This window comes from Aptenodytes patagonicus, chromosome 4 (genome assembly GCF_965638725.1).
Source record: "Aptenodytes patagonicus chromosome 4, bAptPat1.pri.cur, whole genome shotgun sequence".
In the NCBI taxonomy this organism is placed as follows: domain Eukaryota; kingdom Metazoa; phylum Chordata; class Aves; order Sphenisciformes; family Spheniscidae; genus Aptenodytes; species Aptenodytes patagonicus.
Genome location: NC_134952.1, coordinates 66,466,805 through 66,490,025, shown reverse-complemented (window position 1 = coordinate 66,490,025; position 23,221 = coordinate 66,466,805). Strand labels below are relative to the sequence as shown.

At 43.1% G+C, this 23,221-nt stretch overlaps 1 protein-coding gene across 4 annotated transcripts in view; it reads right to left on the bottom strand.

Annotated features, from left to right (window-relative positions):
* Nucleotides 1-23,221, bottom strand: part of AFF1 (ALF transcription elongation factor 1) — a 129,656-nt gene that overhangs the window by 95,468 nt on the left and 10,967 nt on the right. The window contains exon 1 of one of the 4 annotated variants that reach the window (XM_076337039.1): nt 11,704-11,940. The exons of the other annotated variants lie outside the window; for them this stretch is intronic. Within the exon in view, the coding sequence (XP_076193154.1) occupies nt 11,704-11,720 (17 nt within the window). The 5' untranslated portion in view covers nt 11,721-11,940. Of the gene's footprint in view, nt 1-11,703; nt 11,941-23,221 lie in introns of those variants that run through there. 4 annotated transcript variants of the gene reach the window in all.

The window sequence follows — 23,221 nt, the reverse complement described above, 5'->3', positions numbered from 1 at the left end:
GAATGAGACCGATATAGAAAAACCCAGAGGAATCCATGAAATTCAGAGCAGCAGCTGTAAAAACACCTTGCACGTACACCCTGCTGAGCCCTGGCACGTCGCCTCTCGCCGCCGCCTCAGCTTCCAGCATACCCTTGGCAGGCCAAACTCACACAAACCATTTCAGCCCTCCTCTGGTTTCCTACTTTCCATCGAGACTTCGCTGTGCATCAGCAGGATCCAAGATCTGTATCTAGTCAGTGCCTGCACCTCACTTGCACTCCATCTTATTTGCACTTACTCACCAAGGGAAAGAGAACAGGAAGGGGTGAAAGAATATTTCAAGGACTTTCTAAGAAAACTGCATGACTTAATTAAAGACCTTTTAAACGCATCATATTAACCCCAGTGACTGCTACTGTTTTTTCAGCCCTCACGTTCTGGTTCTTGTGTGTTCAGGGACTTCTCTAAGGGAAAGAAAGAAATATTGAACAAACAAAAACAAATCATTATTTGCTTGGCAGGTTACTGTACATAAATGGTCTTTAAAGTTGTTACACTCAAGTAAACATAGCTTATATCAATATCATCTGTACATTTCCGTCATTAGGCTGAGAGGGAGGAGGATGGCCCATTTTCAAGGAAGCAATTTTTAAAAAAGGAAACCATTAACTTGATATTTAATCAATGTACAAAGGAACAGGGAAGTAAATAAGTAATTTTCCCAGTATTTCCCCTGTCCATAAGTTGCATACTTTTTCACCTGCCCTATGCATGACACCCCTTGCCCACCAAATTAACAGCTAGAAAGCAATGGACCTGTAGGAAAAAATGAAAGGACAGCTAATACAGAAATCCATCAAAAGATAAGCAAAAGATGGGTTGGGACACAGAAAGAAAAGTCTTCAACACAATCCCTTCTTTTATATGGCATTTCTGTCAGATTTTTTCAAGGGGGGGAATATTTTTAAACATGACTTTTGTGTTTTTCTTTTGCTATAGCTGAAAAAAAGGACTTTTTCTCCCCCTCCCCACTGTTTTGGCTAGCACAAATGATTACTGCCAAATCAGAAAGCTACAGGAATAAGCACTCTTAAGGGAGCTAAGTTGAAATGGTACTGAATGCAAGACCCTCGAGTGAGACACTGCATGCTCCATACATGTCTCTATATAATTAAGTACAGCACAGATACCAAGTCAGTTCTTAGGATAAGGACTGAAACAACTGTATTGGGCCACAAAATGACACAAGGTTCAGTCCAAAGGACGGAATGTCAACTAAATGTTGATTAGATTTAAAAATTAACCCAGATCACATCTAGCTTCATAAGCATTACAGGATAGGGTTTTTTTTGTGTGTGTGATTTTCTTTTTCTTTGTTTTGGGGTGTTGTGTTTTGTTTTTAAATAGCACAGTTCCTAAGTTTTCATGATAAATTCTCTCACAAGTTGTTCAAATAGCAAAACAACATCAACACACACCAATACAGCTGCCAAAACAGAGCCTGAGAAGCTTTTGGTTGCAATTACCAAATTATGTTATAATTACAAACTGCTTTCATTTATTTAAGAATTACAGAAAGAAGGTTCTGGCTGTGAAACGCAGTGCTAGACTACATCAGCTGTCTATATTGTAAGAGAAAGGAACAACAATAGGCTCCCTGCACATAAATTCAGTCTGTTTCTCCAAAGACTTATGAAAAAGGGATGTGTAATGAGAGAAACCTATCTACTGTAGGTCAGTTCGTTCAGTTTACTTAACTGACTTGGAAAGAAAACACACTTTCCAAATCATTAGGAACCAGACTGATTCACATATTTAAGTAACGGAAGAACCAGCTTGGGAGCCAAGTTTTAATGTTATCATTTCTGCAGACTGACAATTTCATCCATCCACTTTAATCCACTGTGGTCCTACTTGTGCAGAGTTGCACTTCTGTGCACCGCAGCACTGAGCAACAGCACTATGCTATGCTCAGCGACATGCTAAGGTAGGTACAGAAATTCCAGTTTGGGGCTATCTCATTTTGGCTCGCTTGGAACCAAGGTTGAGGTCATCCCATTTACCCACTAAGAGTTTGAAGCTGGTCTGGAAGGAGGGAACAACATCAAGAAAAAGTTAAGGGCATCTTCAGAGGGAAAGTCTAGGCTTTGCTGAAAAAAAAGCTGTTAACATTTTTTCTTCTCCTTTCCCAAGTTAAATTCTTCATCCCAAACTGGCTAGGCTGCCTTGTAGGCACAATTCATGTATCTGCATAGAAAGTCTTTGATAAAAAATGAGTTTTCAACGTGGTTTATTCTTGCACAAAAGGCTGCAGTCTGTAGATAAAACGTATAGCTATTCACAACCAAACCTTAAGCACACCTTTGTACTCAGAGATATTTATTTTTGTGAGAGATGAATTAAACCTAGTAACTTTCCCTTCAGCTGTTATTAATGGTTCCCTAGCAAGCTACAAAACTGCTCAATACAAACACTGGTATCCCGCTAAGAAAGTCTAGAAAGTAAAGCTTTTTTTCCCCCCAAATGAAACCTGCTGAATGATATGCTAGAAAGAAGGGTTTTTTTCATAGGTAACCTATGGAAAAAACACTCTAACATCTTTTACAGCTAGATGGCACATCTTCACAGCATTATTAGTGTCATCCATGTTCTCTTTCAGCTTTCTTACTTGCTACTGCTTGATTACACTGTACTATCTAACTTAGGAACTCTGGGTTTTCCCAGCAGGGAAGAATTTCTGCCAGCTCCTTCATCTATCACATCATTTTTATCCCGATAGCTTGATGACAATTAAAAATTCCCTATACCTAGGAGAACAAAAGCCATACAGGTATTCCTTTATCAGCATATGCTTTTAACAGAAAAGGCTGGGACTACTTGTGCCATTTTTGTTACAAATAAATAGAGAACTGCAAGGGAAAGCTTTATGGCAGTTAATTCACTAAATGACCAAAAGTCTTTTTTCAAAGGTGAAACACTGAGTTACTGAATTTTTCCAAGTTAGCCAATTTAGGAAGGTTTTTTTGTCTATTATTTTTAATGCCTCAGTGTATGAGTCAACTGCTTTTCACGCAGAACGCAATGGGAAAAATCCCCCATGTCTCTGAATACCACATCTCATTATTACAGTGTTTCTAAAAGCAGATTAGACTTTCTTAAAGAACAGAACACAATTCTACCTCTTTTTCTGTCTCTCCCCAATTTGGGCACTTGCACAGAATTTTCTTAAGCTCTAGACTAGTAGTTTTTTTACTCCTGTAGTCCATTACACAGAACCAGGCATTTCCTCTTAGGAGGGTCACAAACACTAGCTAAGCAAAGAAAGCCTATTACTAGTTTACTGAAGCCAGCCCATGTAAAATGGACAGGGATTTGCAAACAGATAAAGATCGTTAACGGCGTTCCAAAACCTCTGCAAAGTGATCACATTCCCTCTAAATATTAAGAGACTCATTCATCTTGTTTCCAGAATGAAAGTTATAGAATATCATGTGTTAAATCAGAAACCCAAAATCAAACCCAAAACTTCATATATTTAAACATTTCTGAGACACAGAGCATCTAAACAAGTTGAAAATCAGGGGCTTTCAAAAATGAATGTGCATAAAACATATAAACTCCACATGCCTCTGAACTGACATTCTTAAAGCCTTAAAACTAGATAACTATTTTTGAAGGGAGAAGTACTGCTTCGAGTACTGCCGTAAGTTTCCTATCAGCCTGCACAAGAGACAACCATGGGGAAAGCATCCTACAGCAAAGCTCCCTCTCCAGACTGGGATGCACCTCAAATCTGGGTGCCCATCAGCCAAGATCGCTCTGCAGCACAGACTGAGAATTAACTGCAAGCCAGGCTGCGACTGAAGAGTTTACAAGTGGGCTTGGCTTTCCCGTAGCAAACACTAAAGAGAGGCACAAGTGAGAAAATAGCAAACAGACCAACCACAACCAGGTATCGCACTGGTGAAGGCAGGCCCCAAAACAGCCTTCTCCGAGAAGGGCGATGAGTTTTATTTCTCATGTGCTAACTCAGGCAGTAATCACAGTTTGGCACAACAATCACAAGAGACAACATGGTACAAGGTCTCAAGTACCATCACGTTATTTCTAGTGACTGCTTTCCATTCTCCCCATTTCCCCCCAAAACCAAGTACCAGAACCAAATTGAATCACCTCACTCACACACTGAAGACGCAACACAATGGTTTAAAAAAAGAAAAAAGGAAGAGTAGCTGTACAAATTATTTTTGCCAAAGGACATCCAGCAGGAACAGAGAAGTAACTGCATTCCTTGTGTCAGACTATATTGCGCTAGTAATGGAAAAAATGAGTTTCTCCAAAAGAGGCACATACTATGAACCCAGTGATTTATGCATGAGGCATCTTCATTTTTTCTATCTATATAAACCACAGGGGGTTTAGTACTTTTTAAAATTTATATAGACAGACAATTCTAGAAGTAACTTTAAAAACAACATTAAAAGGCGGGTGTAACATTTCAGTAAAATTGAAGAGAGACTTTCAGGCTGGACTAAAGAAACATCATGGTCCCACTGGACAGAAATGGGTGTTTTCTTTCACCAATTAAGAGTTAACTGCTGGACAAAGCAGACTACCCTGCTACAAGGGGTCTGCAGGGTCTCAGCAAAGAAGGGAGAGACAGTGATCCAGAAGAGCTCTTTAGCCAACACAGCTTACATTTACCGTCCCAAACACATCCCCCCAAAAGCCATATGCCAGAAAAAGCAGCCTTATTCACTGGTATCATGCAGTTTACACTAAGCTTTGGCCAACACAGTTATCTCACCTCTGCAGTATATTTGTTGCCTGTACTTTTAGCAATGCCAGCAAAACTTTTCACGGTAAACACGGCCTCGAAGCTGCAGTGACAGACAGACAGACATGGTAGCCATCAGGGATGAGGGCCTCTAGGTAATGGCAACGCTAAGGGAGTCTTTAAAAAAACCAAGCAAACCTCCCTGCTCCGCAGCATGGCTAGCCCATGCCACCTTTCTGTTAGCACACATTATTTTAGCAAAGGTATGAAGAAATAAGTCCCTAGTCTGACAGCCTGTTCTCAGCAGAACCACAGGCTTACTGGCACCAGGAAAAACAACTTTTACTAGAACAGCTTGTTCTGCCGAGGGCTGTGGAGACAGGGAAAAGAAAGCAGCATTTCACCAAAGCACTTCTAAACTGCCAGCATATTCCCGGTCTTCAAATTAGGATGATTTTTCCAAAACAGCCTACTGGGGGCAGAGGATTCTTGAGAAATAGCTGCAGACCAGTTATGAGGGAGAGTTTCTAAGCTGTGCTTGCAAAGATGAATAATCTCAATAATATCTTTTTAAGCACAATCTAACAAACTGCAGATGCACAAGAATACTGAAAGCAATTTCTTACCATATGTCTACAACTCTCTAAAGATGTAAATATCCCTTTACTGCTATACATTTTAATAATTCCTTTCAATTTCAGATGCTAGCAGATACCCATATTTTGAACTGTAATGCCCATAACTCAGCTCAGGGAAGAGGCACGTGCACTCATGCTTTCTCACATACACACACCAGCTGCTAAACACTACTGTGCCATGAAGGAGCTGTTCATACATCGATGAATACATCATTTGCTGCTTATAGATTACACATTAATTTGCTACATAGAGATTATATGGTATTCTAAGCAAAAAATGTATAGAATAAAAATACTACCATATGCTTGTGAGTTTGCTCTTTTGTTTCTTTTTAAAAAGGGCTTCCTGCTTAGGTTTTGGTGAATTGGGGGCAGGGGCATTTTTGTTGTTTGTTGTTCTTTGTTGCTTTTTTTGTTGTTCTTGTTTGTTGGGTTTTTTTTTTACAAGTACAAAAATGAAACCCACATTTTTTACAGTTCTGAGAATGAGTTACTGTTGTCTCTGAGGTTAAACATTAACAATTTGCTTGTTGAACTTTCTCTAAAAATTAAAGTGGGGACATTATTTTCTCTTAACCTGATGGGTAGCATTGCAAAAACAACACTAAAGGAAAACTTTAGGTTACTGGTACAATAAACACTCAGTACAACTAAAAATGACAACTCTACACACTAAACAATATCTAAGCCTAAACTAATCCAGAAGACAGACATCTTCATGAAGCATATGGCACCTGTGATGAAGGTTGCCTATTTAAACCTGCCTAGACACCTCAGCTTGACAATGCTGAAAACAGTATTAACACTAGCAGAGCACCTCCTCAAACACAGTTTTGTGCCCACACACCTGCTTTTTCTCCCTGCCTGCCACCTCTCCCTTACCCTACAAGAATAAGGCAGCAAAAGAAATGCACTTTTTAAAACCTGTGCAATAAAATAAGGTGATCAACAATTTCTGCACCTTAGCAGTGTACAAAAGAGCTGGGGGCTAGCTCTGCACAAAGCAGCCATCACAGCCAAGAGGAAAGACGGGCGGGAAGGATTCTGCCTCTCACCGCTTTCCACAGCTGCTTGATTCTGTACAGATCTAGAATGCAACTTCTCTTCCCCAAATTGTCTGTGAATATGCAACTGTGGAAAATCTGCTCATAGCACATGCAGTAGCTCTTGTCTGTTCCCCATAAAAGCATTCTGCAGGAGCAATGTAGCTCTACCTTAATCCACCTATGATAACACTGCATTTTGGAGCAGTATCTGCCCCAGCCAGTTGCTCCGCCCCAGCCCGTGCTACGTGTCTTTTCTCATTTTTATCATGGACACAGATGAACTGCAGCAGCCAAAATTGCAAAACACAGCATAGCCAGCACCACATGTTATACATGTGGTATAACATACCACAGGGGAAAAAAATCTCCACGCTGTGTTCAAGCCTGAACAGGATGAGTACTTTCCCATTTTTTTTTGAGGCTCAGGCATCTCTACATTAAAGTAACTCTTTCGTCATGGTGCTCGCGAGCTAGGCAGTAAACCAGCCTCTGCGCTCCCAACCACCCTGCGCCTGAGCCAGGCCTTAGGAAGACACCCTGCACTCGGTGGAGAACTCTTCCTCGCTTCACTGTAGTCCACCTCATGAAGAACAATGTCTTTGTAGCATTCCTATGTACTTTACTGAGACAGCTTTTCTATTATACTTTAAAGGCATTTAAAAGCTTCATGCTGTCATTCATTATGACTACGCTCAGAAGGAAAGTGCTGAGGAGAATTTATGCAGTTCATTAAAAGTTTGTTTCCTGCTATTCATGCTGCATCTTGCAGTTGAACTAGCAAATGATTTTCTCATAAAAAGCAGTGAGAAGATGCCTCTCTCTACAATACAGATTCAGACCCAGGAAAATTACGTGATCTAAGGAAACATTCCCTTCTATACCAGCTCAGGTATACCATGACAATAGTACTTCAAAGTTTTCAAGGGCCTATTACAATTTGGAACCCCCACCGCAAAAAAAAAACCAAAAAACCAACAACCAAAAAAAAAAAAAAAAACCAACCAACCAACCCCAACACACAAAAAACCAATAAACCTACTTGAAAAATCCACTTCCCTGTGAGCATCTCTTCTCGGCGGGGGGAGCTTCAGCTGCAGGCCTGCCCCAAAGCAATAGACTCCAGGCTCAGAAAGTCCAGGCAATAAGGAACTGTGAACTGAAAATCCCCAGCAGCCCGCAAAACATGCCATGGATCAGTTAGGCATTTCGTTCTGGAGAAAATAGGGTTGTATTTCCACAGGTAGGGCTAGTAGCAGTGTACAACTAAAACTGACAGGGGTTCACAGGATGTTTTAGCTTTCAATAGACAGGTAAACTCCAACAAGACATTGTTTCAGCCCTTCTTCACCTACATCAACTGACTGGAATGAAGCATCACCAATACTGGCATTTGCCTGTATCAACAGGACCCACAAAACAAACAAGTTATGAAACATGTCTTTAGATCTGGCCTGGAAAGCTGTGAAACAATGTCGAACGAAATCAAGCTGCATCATTCAGCGTAGCTTCTCCTCAGGGAAAAGCCTCAGCGTTATTCCCTTTAGAAGAAACTGTTGTGCTGCATTTACCATGTTTTAAATGCAGATATGGCCACATTTTGTATCTGCATAGTGTCACCTTCTTTTTCTATCAAAATGAGTGGTACAGCCTTGTTTCAAGACTCTTCCAGATTTAGCTGGTACAACTTGGCTTTAGGGGGTGGAAACAGAGGGCTTCCCAGGCTGCTGTCCATCATTACCCTTCTCTGCAGGGCTGACTCGGGAGAGAGAGCAGGGTGGGCTCAGCAGGGATGACAGCACAACGCTCAGATTTCATGTTGCTCTGACTGTGCTACTGTAACTCACCTATATACAAAGATTAGGAAATTGCATTCATTCTGCAAACCTGCAATCATACTTATCATGACCACTTTGAAAGGCAAGTTATACGACAACTGGAAATTCTTAGCGTCCATAACAACAAAGTATTTATTTATCCACCAATTTTAAATAAAATAAGTGTAACCGACAGGGTCTATAGATAATTTAAAATTATCCCAACCAGCCTAAGAAAAGCAGCCTACATCTTCAAAAAAGCAGCTGTTTATCTAAAGATCCTCAGCTTGCGATTGCTGCAGTAGAGCACACATTTTAATGAAGAAGGAAGCAGAAGAGAGATGGGCTTGCCACTCAGTTAAGGAGCCATATCCTCATGATATCCACTGATCACTGGTAGTAGCTGGTAGTGAGTGCAGGTGCCAATCTGCCCCACACACCTCCTAGGGGTCCTGCTGTATCTCAGAGCAGCTGAACAGCACGTGATGAATATCACACCACATTTAACAAGAAAGTAAACTTGTCCTCATTCAGATTGATTCTGCTTCTGCTCACACGTTCCTGAACATACCATAAAAACCTGACACAAGCCGTGTTGCCCGGGGACACTACAGGCGTTAGATCATCCACACGTTCCAGAAGCGAGTGCATAGAAAGCTACAGCTGCAAACCTACAGCTCAGCTAGCAACTTCAAAAAAAAAAAAAAAAAAAAAAAGAAAATCTACATTACACACAAAACAATGCTAACTGGAGGATAGTTTCTCCACCTAACGGCTCTAGATATAAGCTATTTACAGCAGCCATTGGTAGAAGCTGATCACTCTTAAACAGCTGAAACAAAAACATACCCAACTCACCACATAATCATTTCTTAAGATTTACTGTTTTAAAAAATGTTATGGCATCCATTAGCACATCAGTTTCTCAGTCATCACCATTACAGTTTTTAAAATGCTGAAGAGCAGCAACAGGCACGTTTTATCACCTTGTTTTCCTTACCCTTCCACCCTTCAAAACAATGAAGCCCAAATGCTAGGTGAGCTGCCCAGGATCACAGCACTGAAGCGGAAGAAAGGATGCAGGATTTTCTTGTTACCAAACAGGCGTCATCCCCAATGTCACACCCCTTTCACTAGCTGAAACATAGAGCATGTGACAAATAGCAAACCCAAGCAGATGGAGGAGTGCCCGAAGGCCTCATACAGAGTGATACCCAAAACACTACAGTGCTCTGTATCATACCACCTTATCAGTAATTTACTGAGCTTGCAGAAATTGTTTGTATTTTTTACAAAGGAGAAACGAACACAAAAAGCTCACCCACATCTTTTGTCAGCTACCTAGCAGAGTAAACCCTCTGACATGTTTTGGCAAATTAATTCTGGAGACATGTGGCCTCTCAGTCCCACGCAGTATAACTCCAATTATTTATTGTGAATATGAATTCATCCTTCACTGTTGAATAAAAGCTTCTACACACCCACAAAGCACAAATCTCTTGGACTGAGATGGATACTCCTGCTGACCTGTGCCACTGAAACAGAAATACCACAAGCACCAGGCTTTCTGGCAAATGTAACCTCTCTCCTGCAAGAGATTCATTTCTGCTGCTCATATTCACTCCTACTCTCTCTTAAATGTCTTAAAATGAGCAATAATCAGAGACTTTAACGCTGATCTTCAAGCACACAGAGGTTACCTTCTTACTCACTATGCTGAAATGCTCTGACGCAGTTTTACAGCTTGAGTGCCTCACAGCATCCTGACAAAAGCAAAAGCCAACGCACACGATGGAGAAGAGAGGGTACAGGATGGCAGGTGTACGTCTTGTCTCCATGCCCGTCTCAAACGGTAGGTGTGGGGCACAGTCCTTTCACCTACCCCGCAGTGCTCAGCCCCATGGATCCAGCCCTTTGTCCATTTTCCTCACTTTCAGTTTGAACCACTCAGCATATAAAACTTTATTCTCTGCGCCTCCCACCTTACAGGTTAGGGATGTGGTTCGCTGACCCCAGTGCCAGCCTTGCCCTTTCTTGGCCAGTTTGCTGAGGCTGGGGGCTACTGCTGGGACCCGGCTCCCATGTGCCCTCCTGCCACCCAAGAAAATGGCTGTGCGACCTCTGAGACATCAAGCGTGTCCCTGGCCTTGGAGCCAAGCCAAACTTCAAGGCCAGCCAGCGGCACTAAGATTTATGCTGTATCCTCTCTTAGCATGCAGGCCTATTAAAGCAACGTGCTGATAATGCAGGCCAGTAAATCATGTGAATAAGTGATCATACAAAGGAAAAAAAGATGCTGAAAAATTAAACCTTTGCCTCTTTGTTAAGTACTCCCAGTCTCCCTACATGCAGAGAGAGCAGGCAGTTGGAGCTAGAGAAGAGTTCAGCTGTTAACGAAGCAATCAATCTTCCCGTCCTTCCTCCCCAAACCTTAGGGCTCTGTCATTTTGCAGTTTGTAATTTAAAGCCAGCTCTTGCCTTCAAACCTGCAGAAAAGCACCACTTTGAAAATACACTGCGAGTGCCAAACTTCTCTGTAGGATATGCCACCATTTTTAATTTTTTTTCCTGCCTGGAGGAAAGGGGAGCAGGCTGGCTGTTTGGTATGAGACTAAAGAGCAAAAAGAGGAGTTTCTCTCTTCGGCGTTTCTGAAATGCCCATTAAAGCGTCGTAAAAGCTAAAAGGCATTTAACAGGTACCTTAAATAGCACTGCTTCATCAAGTACTATGACTTAAGAAAAGCTGCCTCCCCCATGCTGAGTGTGAAATTTACTTTAGACAGGACGCCCCCCCCCCCCCGAGAGCAGACAAGAAGTTGTTTCTTTAAAAACAGTTAGTTGAAAAGTATTTAACCAAGACTGGTATATATGCTTGAATTTTGCTCCCTGACAGCAACTACATTGGATCATTCTTTTTCATACTCTTCTCTACAACCATTTTCTACCCTCCCACCTATCCAGCAGATTTGCACACAAGCAGACACAACCTGCTTCCATTTTATACAGCCAGCTCTCCAATCCAACCAAATATAAACCATTTACCTGTTAAAACATTGCTGTAAGCAGTCACAGAAACCTGTTTAGACTAGGCTGGTTACAGGGGGGAAAAAAGCAAACAAATAATAGACAAGTCCACAAGGGAGAAGAAAATCAGTTTCAAAGAACTATTAACTTGTTGGATGGGGAGAGATTTGACAGGGAGCAACTGAGACTTTGTTTTTCCTGTTAACAGAAAGTTCATGCTGAGAGGAGGTAGTGGACACTTCAGTAAGCAAAACACATGAACAAAATCTATCCAGGACGCATCTCCAGACACATTTCTGCGAAACACCGTGTAAAAAGCAAACTGTGCCCGAAAAGGAGCGAGGGCATCATTAACGACACCGCACTATGAAAAGCCCTCAGCGAAACCCACCGACAGCGGTAAAAGTTGTTCAGTGCCCTACCTCGACTGGGCAGCCATCGTGAAGTTTATACTGCCAAGCGTCCTCTATCCATGAGCTCCTTCCCCAGCTGCCCAGGCTCTAACCCCCTGCCAAAATCTTCTCTTCCATTTGCCGGCTGCCTTCCTGCCCGTTTCCCCGTTCCCGTGAACGTGCCCCTCCAGAACGTCACTGAGCCCCTCGCTGCCCGAGCCCCGGTTTCCCGAGCCCGGGCTGGCTGGCGCAGGGTTGGATTACACCCATTTTGATCGACATCCGGGCACCCGGGCCCTCCCCCGGCTCGATGCATTCCCGGCCGGCGGGGAGGGCGATGCGGCCCTCGCACTTTCAGCTGGCGGGGGGGGGGGGGCCCACACAGCCCCGCTGAAGAGCCAAGGGCCGGCTCGCAGCTTGCGAGCGTCAGCGCCGCAGGCCGCCGGGGCCCGCTGCTCTTCTACTCCTCGGCTGCTTTTTGGCCAGCGGGTCTTCCAGCAGCTCGCGCGCCCCAGGTGCCCGCACTGTGCGGACCTACCCCTCCTTTGCAACGTCTTCATGGTACGACCCAACCTCCGTAAATGGGCATGTTGTTCTGTCAGGGCAGGAAAACTGGAGGATTGGGTTAGGAGCGCACGGGCGCTGCCGCCGGAGCCTATCGCCGGAGCGGCACCGCGGGGTGGGGGGGTGTTCCCTGCCCGAGACCACGCCCACAGGCCCGTGCCCCGGCGCCCGCGGGCGCAGCTCTCGGCAGCCCGCCTCCCGCTCCAGAGGCGCCGCCGGGGCCCGGCGGACGAGGGCGAGAAGACGAGCACGCGTGAGAAGCCGGGAGACGTGGTGGCTGCGGATGCCGCGCCGAGTACCAGCTCCCTGCCCTTTGCCGCATCCCAGGGGCTGCGGGGCGTTTTGTTTGTTTTTGTAGAGAAACAGAAGAAAATGGCTCACGTAGTTTTCAAAATTTTCAGAACAAATATAGAACGCAGATGTAAACACGGATCCCACCTGGCCACGCAGATGTAGCAAATGAAAACCGGAGTGTACTACTAAACTTGCAGGTGCCCGCACTTGAAATTGCAGGCTAAGAAACTTTAAAAACAAAACAACAAAAAAATTGTTACGCAATTTCTTCTGGGCTCTAGTCCTGACCACGTTTGTAGACTCACTCAGAAAGCAGCAATACCTGTTCCTTTGCTCTGGGTGTTCCTTGGCACAATTATAAAAACAAACTACTCCTGCAACTCCTTTCAACCAGTAATTAACCAAGCATTCAGCAGGCAAAACCATTTATCCAAGATGCCTTCAACTTTTCTCAGCAGACTATATATAGCTAAGATTTCTACCAACACTGCAACAACGTTACCTTCCTCCTAATTTTCTGTTTTAAAGCACAACTTGTGCCAAAGTACTCGGCAGCTACCAGGAGAGTTTATACCCCATTCATGGCAAGTAATGAATTATAATTTTAAAAGGCCACTTACGTAAAGCTTCTACAAGCATACAATTTTAAGTACGTAGTTTAAAAATCTAAAAAAGATCGGAAGATGTTTGTTTTCTTCCCATTCTTTGTCTTTGCCCAAAAAGGAAAGGTTGTAAGTAGAAAACCACAAAAGAACAAGCGGCTCTGATTATAAGGTAAGCAGATATAATACCATTGTTATATCAGATAATCATGGACTCAACTGCTCATAAGTGACTGGGGATTTGAGGTGTCACCTTGATAACGGACAGTGTTTATTATGAACGCCAAAAAAGCACCCTCAAAAACCAACCCAAACAAACAAAAACACATGAACAAAACAAAACCCACACCCAGTGAAATTGTTTGAAGTCCTGAAAGTGCCGGTAAAACCACTATCATCCCTGAAGACAAGATGACAATTTCACAGCAATTAACAAATAAGGAAACCCACGAGGGCTAGACAAAATAATAAAAGAACAAGTTATCCAAGCAGCAGATATCCATCACTGGAAACAGCAACTGTAACACAAAACCCCTGACTCCCAACAAAGCATACATTTCACACTTACACAAACACTCACTTGCATACGTGGTTTTTAACTTAAAACTAAGCTTGCAGAAGTAGCTATTTAGTGCAAATTTCATATGTAAATGAGATAGAAGGCACCAAGAGATAATTACTGTGTATGTCCTGTGGTGTGGAGGTAACAAGACTAACATGAAATCCTCATACAACACTTTTTAATAAGGGCGTCTCCAAAGAGACCAGTATCAATCTCATCAGGTTACGAACAGGGTACGGAAGATGGGTGCCATGACTTGCCCAGCATCACCCAGGTGGCCAACAGCAAAACCTAGAAGGGAAGACAAGCATCCCGGATTGCAGCGGGGGTCTTCAAAGGGGCAAACTAACTACCAGTATTAGAGTTGCTAACGTCGGTAGCTAATACTTCTTATTTTGCAGCATTTTATAAAATCAAAGCACTGTAGAAATATTACAGCTCCGTCAAGAAGGAAGTAGAGCATCTCTCTTTTCCCTAGAAGCCTAATTCAGGCTCTTAACTCTGATAACTTCATACTGGTGACCACAAGGATCTTTCAGCCAGGTTTGTAATATGTAGTTTACCTCACAAGGTAAAAATGATAGGTTTGTCGTCTTTTCCCCTTAGCTTTATTTGAAGAATGGCTCTAATCATCTCAGCTCCAGGTCTGGAGTTCACCATTCTCTATATTGTATGAATTAAAACTCTTCCGCGAGGTACTACAGAAAAACAAGCTAGAAAATTCCTGTCTACATCCTCTTGCTGTTGCCTTCAACTGTGTCATAACCTGGAGGGGGCTCTTTGCTTCTTTTAAGAGTTTTTATTTTGTTGAAGCTGAACTCATTGATTTTCTAATCAGGGGATTTTTATCATTTTCAGATAAGACACAACCCCAAGGAAACACACCCTAACAAGCCCCTTTTCTGCCAGGAAAGAACCAGATGAACAAAGAAAGCAAAAGCAAGGCAGGAATGCTATGCAGATACACGATGTGCCAGCCCTTGTCTTCGTTGCGTACGGGTTGCATATGCAAGCGATTTAGATTGCTTAAAGAATTGCTGTCAAAGGTATTAGCAAAAGTGGTTTTAATATGATGTTGTAAAAGTGCAACTTAACAAAGCTCAATGGCAAGGTTCACTCTATTACTGTACCACACAATCATCTGAACAATGATTCAAAACTACCAAGGCAAAATCAAAGTTACCAAGGCACAAATCAAAGTTACCATCCTACAAGGTTATGCACGGTATCGGTCGCTTACCAAAGATCTGTCGTTGGCAAAAGGCCTCTCTGCCTCGAGGAACAACCTTGAGAGGTGTCCCAGCTCAAGGGGAGATCGCCGCCATGCAGCCGTGCTGCCTAGCAGGGAGAGCTCAAAGGCGGCTCACCTAAGCTGTCATAGTTATGGGATAAAGTGGTTGGCTCGTCGTCAAATTCTATGCGATGGAAAAGGTATGCATGAGACTCCGTGTACCCACAACATTCTTTGTTCCTTGACAAATGAGTCTTGGAAAAGCCACCCCGCTATTCATGTGTCAATCGCGTGATCGGTGTTCCAAGCTCATATGCATCGATGCTCGCTGTGTCGCTCTGCTCCTTTGTGGGTTTTCAGAGGACAGATTGAAACTAGGGGAGTTCACGCCTGGCTACGGCTCAGGCCTTTACCCCTTCCGGAGCCTGCACCAAACCGCTGCCAGTCTGGTCAGGGCTTGAGCGCACCCGTCGCATTCCACCCCGTGACCACGGTCAATCCACTTTATCGACTCACAGAGCGGTAGTACGGTTACCTCTTGCCTCTATGTCATAAATATGTGGCGTATTGCAGATCAGGGCTAAGGGTACAATTACTTGAGAAGCTGTTCAGTTTAAGTGTCACAATTAATGTTAGTTATATACCATTTTACATACACAATCAGTTGATTGTGTACGTCCTACATGCTGGACTGATGTAATTGGTTTCATTTTTTGCCAAACGTTGATATGTAGAATGATTATAAGCAATAAACATAACAAGGTTAAAACTAACAAAACTACAATTAGATGCAGCATCAAACTCAAAATTCCCGTTGCTGCTGGCGACCATCCAAAAAGAGTTTCCCACCACCGACGTTCTCCATCTCTCTTCACTCTTTCTCGGACATGCTGTACCGCCTCTACGTCACGATGGACGGTAACCAGGGTCCTTTGTCCATTGTTCCGAATCTGTTTTAGCAATTGACTCAGGCCGGCACGTTGCCACGGTTTTCTCACCCATGTGAGATTCATTGCAAGGGGGGTAGGCAACAGATCTTGATACAATGTGGAGTTAGACTGTAGCACTTGGTGGGTTGTGACAGGAGCTGAAGAGTTAAAGTCGCATCCCATAATTTTGGTGAAATTACAGATACAGCTATTTGAGTGATTGTCTATATCTACAGTGCTGTTGTCTATACATACAGAATCACAAAGGGTTCTCATACAAGTACGTCCATTTCCAACATATGCAAGTACGGTCTCAGGAGTTTCGTCCGGGTGCATTTCAAAACGACAAACGTTTTGCTCAGTGTCACGACAAATGTCTTGGGCCTTAGCGGTATGACTTTCACAAATAAATCCCTGCTCTTCCCGTACAACACGTGCATCAACATCAATAGTTTGCCAGTTGTTCCCGTTTTGTTGGGCCCACACTCTGTGTTCTGACGGATGGAGCACAGTTCCGTGGTGACTTCACCCCGGCGCAATGCTTGGGTACATGGTGTATACCAAAGCATTGCGTCCTGTCAGACCAAAAGCTGTGGCTTTACTGTCGGTGGGGTCATAAGGGACATTAACTAGATACCACCAAGACTGGAATTCCCTTTTGAAAGTCACTTGCGTTATCCCAGATTACCTTTTGAATCTCAGTGGGCAAGGTGTCCTCATCGCCTTCCCTTATAATTGCCGTTACGGTAGATTGCACCCATGACCGAGAAACATGTATGGTGCAGAATGTACTACAGTTACCATATTGATCAGCATAAATGAAAGAAGTGAGGTTCTCCACCCTGTGGGTCAGGTTTGTCGACATGTGGACATATTTGGTTCATGCTGGCAACGATTACTCCTGCAAGAAGGATAAGCAATCCTCCGACGCTTACCCTGATCTCCAGGGGAGGTGTGCTAGTATCATTCCCGGTATCGTTCCTGGAAAGGGAAGACAGTACAAGTCTCGGCGGGGTTTGTCCGGAGGGGTGACCCCTTAGTGGCTCAGCTCGTGTAACTGCTCGGACTAAAGACAAAGGTCCCCATGTTTCCTCCAGTACCCTAGAGTTACCCATAAGTTGTTGTAATTCTTTCCTAAATTGGGGCATCTGCCATTGTTCTGTTTTACTCGGGGTGTCCGGTGGACTTGCTGCACTACCTGCAATCCACCAAGTTCCTAAAAATTTTACTCCCCTGCTTGGTCCCTGACATTTCTCAGGTGGAACTTCAACTTGTGCTTTATATAGCGCCCGCCACACTGCTGCTGCCGCTTCTCCCACTTTTTCAGGGGAGGTCCCTCCGACTAGGACATCGTCTCTATATTGGCACAGTTTCACATCTTGAGGGAGTGAGACTGTCTGTACGAGCTCAGCAAGTGCAGCACGAGCAATTGTAGGTGAACGTTTATACCCCTGTGGGAGTCTGTTAAAGGTGTATTGTACACCTTCCCAAGGAAAAGCAAATTTCTTTTTATCTTCTTCCTGCAAGGGGACCATAAAGAGCATATCTGTCACATCTAGCACTGCCATCCATGGGTGTGCAGCTGCTTGTAGTGTGGCTGTTAAAGTTGCAGTATTAGGCGGTGCAGCCGTTAGCGGAGCTGTGTTGGCATTTAGGCGCTGATAATCAATTGTCAGACGCCATCTCCCATCCGGCTTTCGACTGGCCAGACAGGTGAATTATACGGGGAGTGGGTTCTGGAAATAATGTGGTGTTTTTCCAAATCTTCTGTTACATCAGAAATTCCATTTTGTTCCGCAGCAGAAATCAGATACTGCGGTACATTGGTAATTTTTGAGTTGGGGAGTGCAGGAACTGCGCAGAGTACACGCACTGTAGCCTCCCAGTTTCTACGAGGGTTAAGGTCAGTACTTTACCAAAGAACCACATGCTGCTGTCTCGCAAGTGCCAGTTTTTCCAGTCAAAACACCGAAACACAAAATATTTTCATTGTGCTTTTTAACTGCAAAGTGAGCGGACAACATGTGCTTCTCGCCAGGGAGCCATAAATTAACTTTCACAGTTTGGCAAATAACACTTGCTCTGTTTACTCCGGTGACTTTAATTCTCTGCCGTCCAGTTCACATACCCTGCTTCTCAGCATCCTGTTGTGTTAGTATTGAAATTTGTGCTCCTGTATCTATTACAAATTTCACCACTTGTCATAGAGGGCCAACTGGAATCAGAAGGTGTTCTGCTTTAACAATGGGTCTAGCCTCATATTCAGAGGAATCTGGGGGGAACAAGGGAGAGCAGCTTAAGTGGGAAGGTTTCAGCACTTTACAGTCAGAAAAAAAACACAGAACCCACTGCTGCAGGGACTACCACTGCTGGAGCTGGATTCACAAATGGCTAACTCTTCTCAGGTGAAATATCTCCGCTCTCCCCAACTTTAAAAAAAAGTTTCAGATCCCAGATGAGTACCCCATTGCTGGTCTCTCCTAATCATCTGTCACATTTTGACAAGTTATTAGATAGCAAGGAGGGAAGGAAGAGAGAGTGAGGATAGCCAGGCTGTCACTTGAGGGCACAAGAAACTGAAGCTTCTTAAATAAATATTTCAAAAAGTTTGATTTAAACAAAATATAAATTGACAACAGGTCTTAAAAAGGTGATGGTGGGAGCTTTCCCATTTTTTTATTTTGCAAGACAGAATCACAGAATAATTTAGGTACCTGGGATATCCAGGCATCAGTTAATCCAACTTCTGCCCTTAAAGCACAACCAACTTGGATCAAGTTGTACTGAGGCTGGAGATCCTACAACCTCGCTGGCCCCCTGCTCTTACTATCTAATTGTAATTTGCTGTGTTGCAAAATGCATCTGTTGCCTGCCATCCTTTCACTGTTCATGTCTGAGAGAAGCCTGCTCCTGCCTGCTCTCTACCCCCACCGGGTAGCAACAGACAGAAATAAACCCCGCCTTGTCCTTCTCTTGCCCAGGAAAACAAACCCAGCTCTCTTGGCCCCTCCTGCTGCACTTTGTGCACTCCAGCCCGGTTGTCCTGGTAGCTCTGCACTGCATTTCCTGTAGCATCTCAGTATCTTTCATCTACTAGGGAGCATGGTGTCCTCAGCATCAGACAGAGGGGAGGAATCCCTTCCCTTGTCCTGCCAGCCAGCCTCCTGCTAATGCAGCCCCGGCAGTGGTTTGCTACAAGGGTACCCTGATGACTCCTGTTCATCTTGTTCACCAGGACACTCAGCCTGCCTTACATAGCAAAGTCTGGGGTTCAGTGCAATGTATGTTACCAAACAGAAAATAAGAGTAACTGCAGCTTTCAAAATGTGTGCTTGTTTTCTTCTTAGGGCTTAATGATAGCATTTTAAATCATGTCTTTAAAAAAAAAAAACCCACATCCTTTCTCAAGCTCACATGCCACTCCAAGGAACGTAATTCTTCTCCCTACGAAAAGCTGCAGAAAATAGTAACGCTGAGAGTCTGACAGCTTCAGAGAAAAGAATATATTTAACTGTTGCTAGAAAGTTCTTACTAAGTATAAGCAAAAGCACTGATAATTAAACATACTAATACCAGCACCAGAACTGCATATTCAGCCAACATTTTGGAGGGGTTTTCCAAACAAAAGCAAAGATCCTATTTGCCCTGGAGTTATATATGTAATTATCTTCTGCCATTTCAGCTGAAGAGACTAGAAACAGGGAAAAAGGACAGGGAGGCATTTAGTTATTTAAGACTATCTACATATTTTTAAGTAAAGTAATTAAGAATTCATTTAGTTGTCTTCATGTATATCTTTCATGGAAGCAATAACACAACTCTCCTTTCTGAAAGAAGGGATACTGCACAAAGAAAGAAAACTAATTGAAATCTATGCCTCTATCTCAAAGTTTCATCATCAAGTGTGTGTGTGGGGGGGGTTTCCCCTGTATTTATCTCGACCATTACAGTACTTTTGAAGATTCGTAAGCTATTGATAGGAAGAAAGCTCTACCAAGCTAGCAAATTTAAGGGCCCTCCAACATGCCATTCTGCTGTTTAAGCAAAGAAACAAAAAAGCACTGCTACACTAAGTTGAACACTGTGCACATCCAGCACTGCAAATGCAGAATATCGACATAGGGAATGACACTTTTGGCTACCCCACAGTTCCCACATCTTGCTAAGACCTGTGGAATCCCCACCTCCCTGAGAATCTGCTAACTGGTGTTTTCCACAGCTACTCAAACACACAGGCTGTAACTATTTTCTGTATGTTACAAGAGATTTTGCACTTGAATAAAAGCTGCTACAAATATTGTTAAACATAGCAAAATATTCCCATTGTATAGCTGGGTAAGTGTATACACAAAGCAGGCAATCAAATTACTTCATGTCTACCCTGCAGAAATCCTGTGACAGAGATGATATTCAGCGTTTCTCTCTCCAAGACCTACACTTCAACTAATTCCACCCCATCTCCCCAGGTGAAGGGAATGCTAAGTACTCTAGGCTCCCAAAGCACTTAGGTAAATATATCAAGACTTCCACCACACATCAAATCATCTGCTTGACTAGAAATTAATTTGGACCAGGGCCCGCAGTCCAGACTACATTTCCAGATGTGTAACATATGGAAAAATCATTAAATAAAAGGGTCAGTTTCCTTTCCATGAGATCAACTTCAAACTTTCTGAAGACGTGCCTGGATGCTTCAGTCCAGTATGAAGAAACTAACAGAGCAGTATGGGATATCTTCAACTCTTTGCCTGCACTTAACCAGGCTGGAACCTGCTCTCTATTCAAGAAAACTTTAAATATTATATACTTCTAGACTTCTTCCTTGTCTCCAATACTAAACAAAGCTTTTGTCTGTACAGGCTGCACAGATACATTCCTTAAAATTTCCTAAGCAGTGTGATTTGTCTTCTTCTGGCTGGTAGCAGGTTCCATTGCTAGATGTGGACATATATACACCGTCTAATATCACGGCATTTAAAAGTTTATGCAGTGAAACACAGTAAGCCAACTTTACATATATCTACACACACTTGATGTATGCAGCAGTCTTACATTTGCTATGTGCTCTGAGGTTTAAACATACATTCTCTTAATGACTCAAAGCTTTAATAAGATATTTCACTGCATATACAATCATGTAGTCATAGGGGAAGCCAGCATTTTGAATATGATACTGAATGCAATTAAATTTTTATTTGATAGTTTCAGGATCCATAAGCAGCAAGAGATCACTGCTACCTCTTCCCTAGGATGTGAGAAGGGGAGAACACAGCGAAAACAATCAAGAGACCCCTAACATATATGGATATATTTACGCAACATATGTAGGTTTTATTCTGTTTTAGGAATGCTTAAATTGGGTAGGACGAGGAGGTTCTCTAGGTCATAAGCACTTTCACTGTTGGAAGGAATTTGCAAGGTGGAAACAAATGTAAGAAAAGATCAGAAAACATCGCCTACTTTCCTTCCTTACGTTCTCCCATCTCTTCCGTGACTCTATGGTATTCAGTCACTTTTGACCACAAAATGCATTTTCCCTCTCCCTCTTAAAGCATTAATCTGACCTATCACTAGCTTAATTTCTATTATTTATTATAGTACAGTAGTGCCTAAGATACACCAGCTACAACTGTAGCTCCACTTGTCTCCATATGTACTAACACAAGGACATCATTCTTGTCCAGTGGCAAAAAAGGCCAAGGAAAAGGGTAAACAAATAACAGGCAGAGCTACTTTCTGTTTTAAAACCCTCTCCAGCTGATCATGTAAGTTTTCTTAATTCAGATAGCTCAGACTGCAGATTTCCATATAGGTTATCTCCCTGAAGATTAAATAAAATTCATCTCAGCTCTTTTTGGCGGAACAATAGATAATGGAAAAAAAAAATATATATATATTGACTTGCCACAACAGCTAAGCTTTCTCCAGGAAAAAAATGTCAAGAACAACATGCTTTGTCTGCATCAAAAGTTTCTAGCAGTTTTCTGCTCCACCCCCCCGAAAAGCACTTGTTCAAGTGCTTCTTGATTCCGGTATTGTGAAAAGGGATTGATGTTTAACAGGGTGTTGGCTTTATGGCAAGGCCTTCTGCATTGATCCAAGGTATACAAGGCTGTGCCAAGGCGAGGCACCTGCACTGGAAGCACACAGGCTTTCCAAGAGAACAAGGACCGTGAGGAAATGGGGCAGGACACAAACCTCCATGTCATTATTCAACTTCTGTATTTCAGTGCTCATCTCACAAATGCCTATGAAACCCTCTGAGACAGTAAAAGAAAATCTAACCCCGCTTCATAGTCAGGTGAGGACTGCCTACCATCAATTTCTTCAAAGCACACAGCAGAGACCTCTGCTGAGGCTCTGAAGAGATTGCAAACCTGCAGGTAAATCAATAGGATGACCAAATAAAACTGTGGCACAGAAATAGCTGCTGGCTTTCTTGTTCTGTTTTACATACCCCTTAAACACAGATACACTGTGGTGAAAAGGATGCTATTATTTTTGCAAAGGCAAGCACTCAAAAATTAAGAAATGTTAATATCGCTGACACCCAGGCAATGACGGTACAGTCTTTCAGGACATGATCACGAACCACCTAGAAACCACTGTTAGTCCTCAGGACAAACCTATCCTGGGAGTGAAACACCTGCTTACAGAAGACAGGGAGTTAATGTTCATAACAAGCTCTTTGGGCCTTGTTCCTGAAGCTTCTACCTCATTCCTCTCAGTCCACAACTCAGCTGGGCTTCTTGCAGCAGTAGCACCGCTATCCCGAGTGGGTCCTAGACACAGCCTTCCCAGAGCATCAGTGCCATGAAAAGCACAGTGCTGGTCCAAGAGGCCCCTGCAGCAGTGATGCTGTGCTACAGGCCCTGATATATGGGGCTGTACCTGGCAGAAAGGCTATTTTATTAGGCAGTATCCAAGCAACAAATGCAGCAGAAGTCATTACCTTCTACTCATCTCCAAATCTCTGTGCCTCATTGCTTGTGAACTCCTGATTTCTAGGGACCCTGCTGTACTTACAGAACAGCATTTAGTGGCGAAGCTGGTAGAGAAACCAAGGGATGGGTAAAGGCAAGCACCCTGGGAAATCCTGCCTTTGTCACCAAATTGTTACCTGAACCTTACTTAAATCATCTAAATCTTGATATATGGTATTCTTTACCTAATGGTCTCCACCCTTCCCCCTTTGTGCCATGCTCAGTTTGGTTTAACAGTGAATTCAAACAAAAAGTGGATTAGTATCAACTGCTTAAAAAGATGAACAAAGTCACCATAATGTCATGCTACACATACCCCCTGAAAAGAGCTTGTAAGTAAAATCAATACTCAAATCATTTGAAACAGTGCAAAAAAATCACAC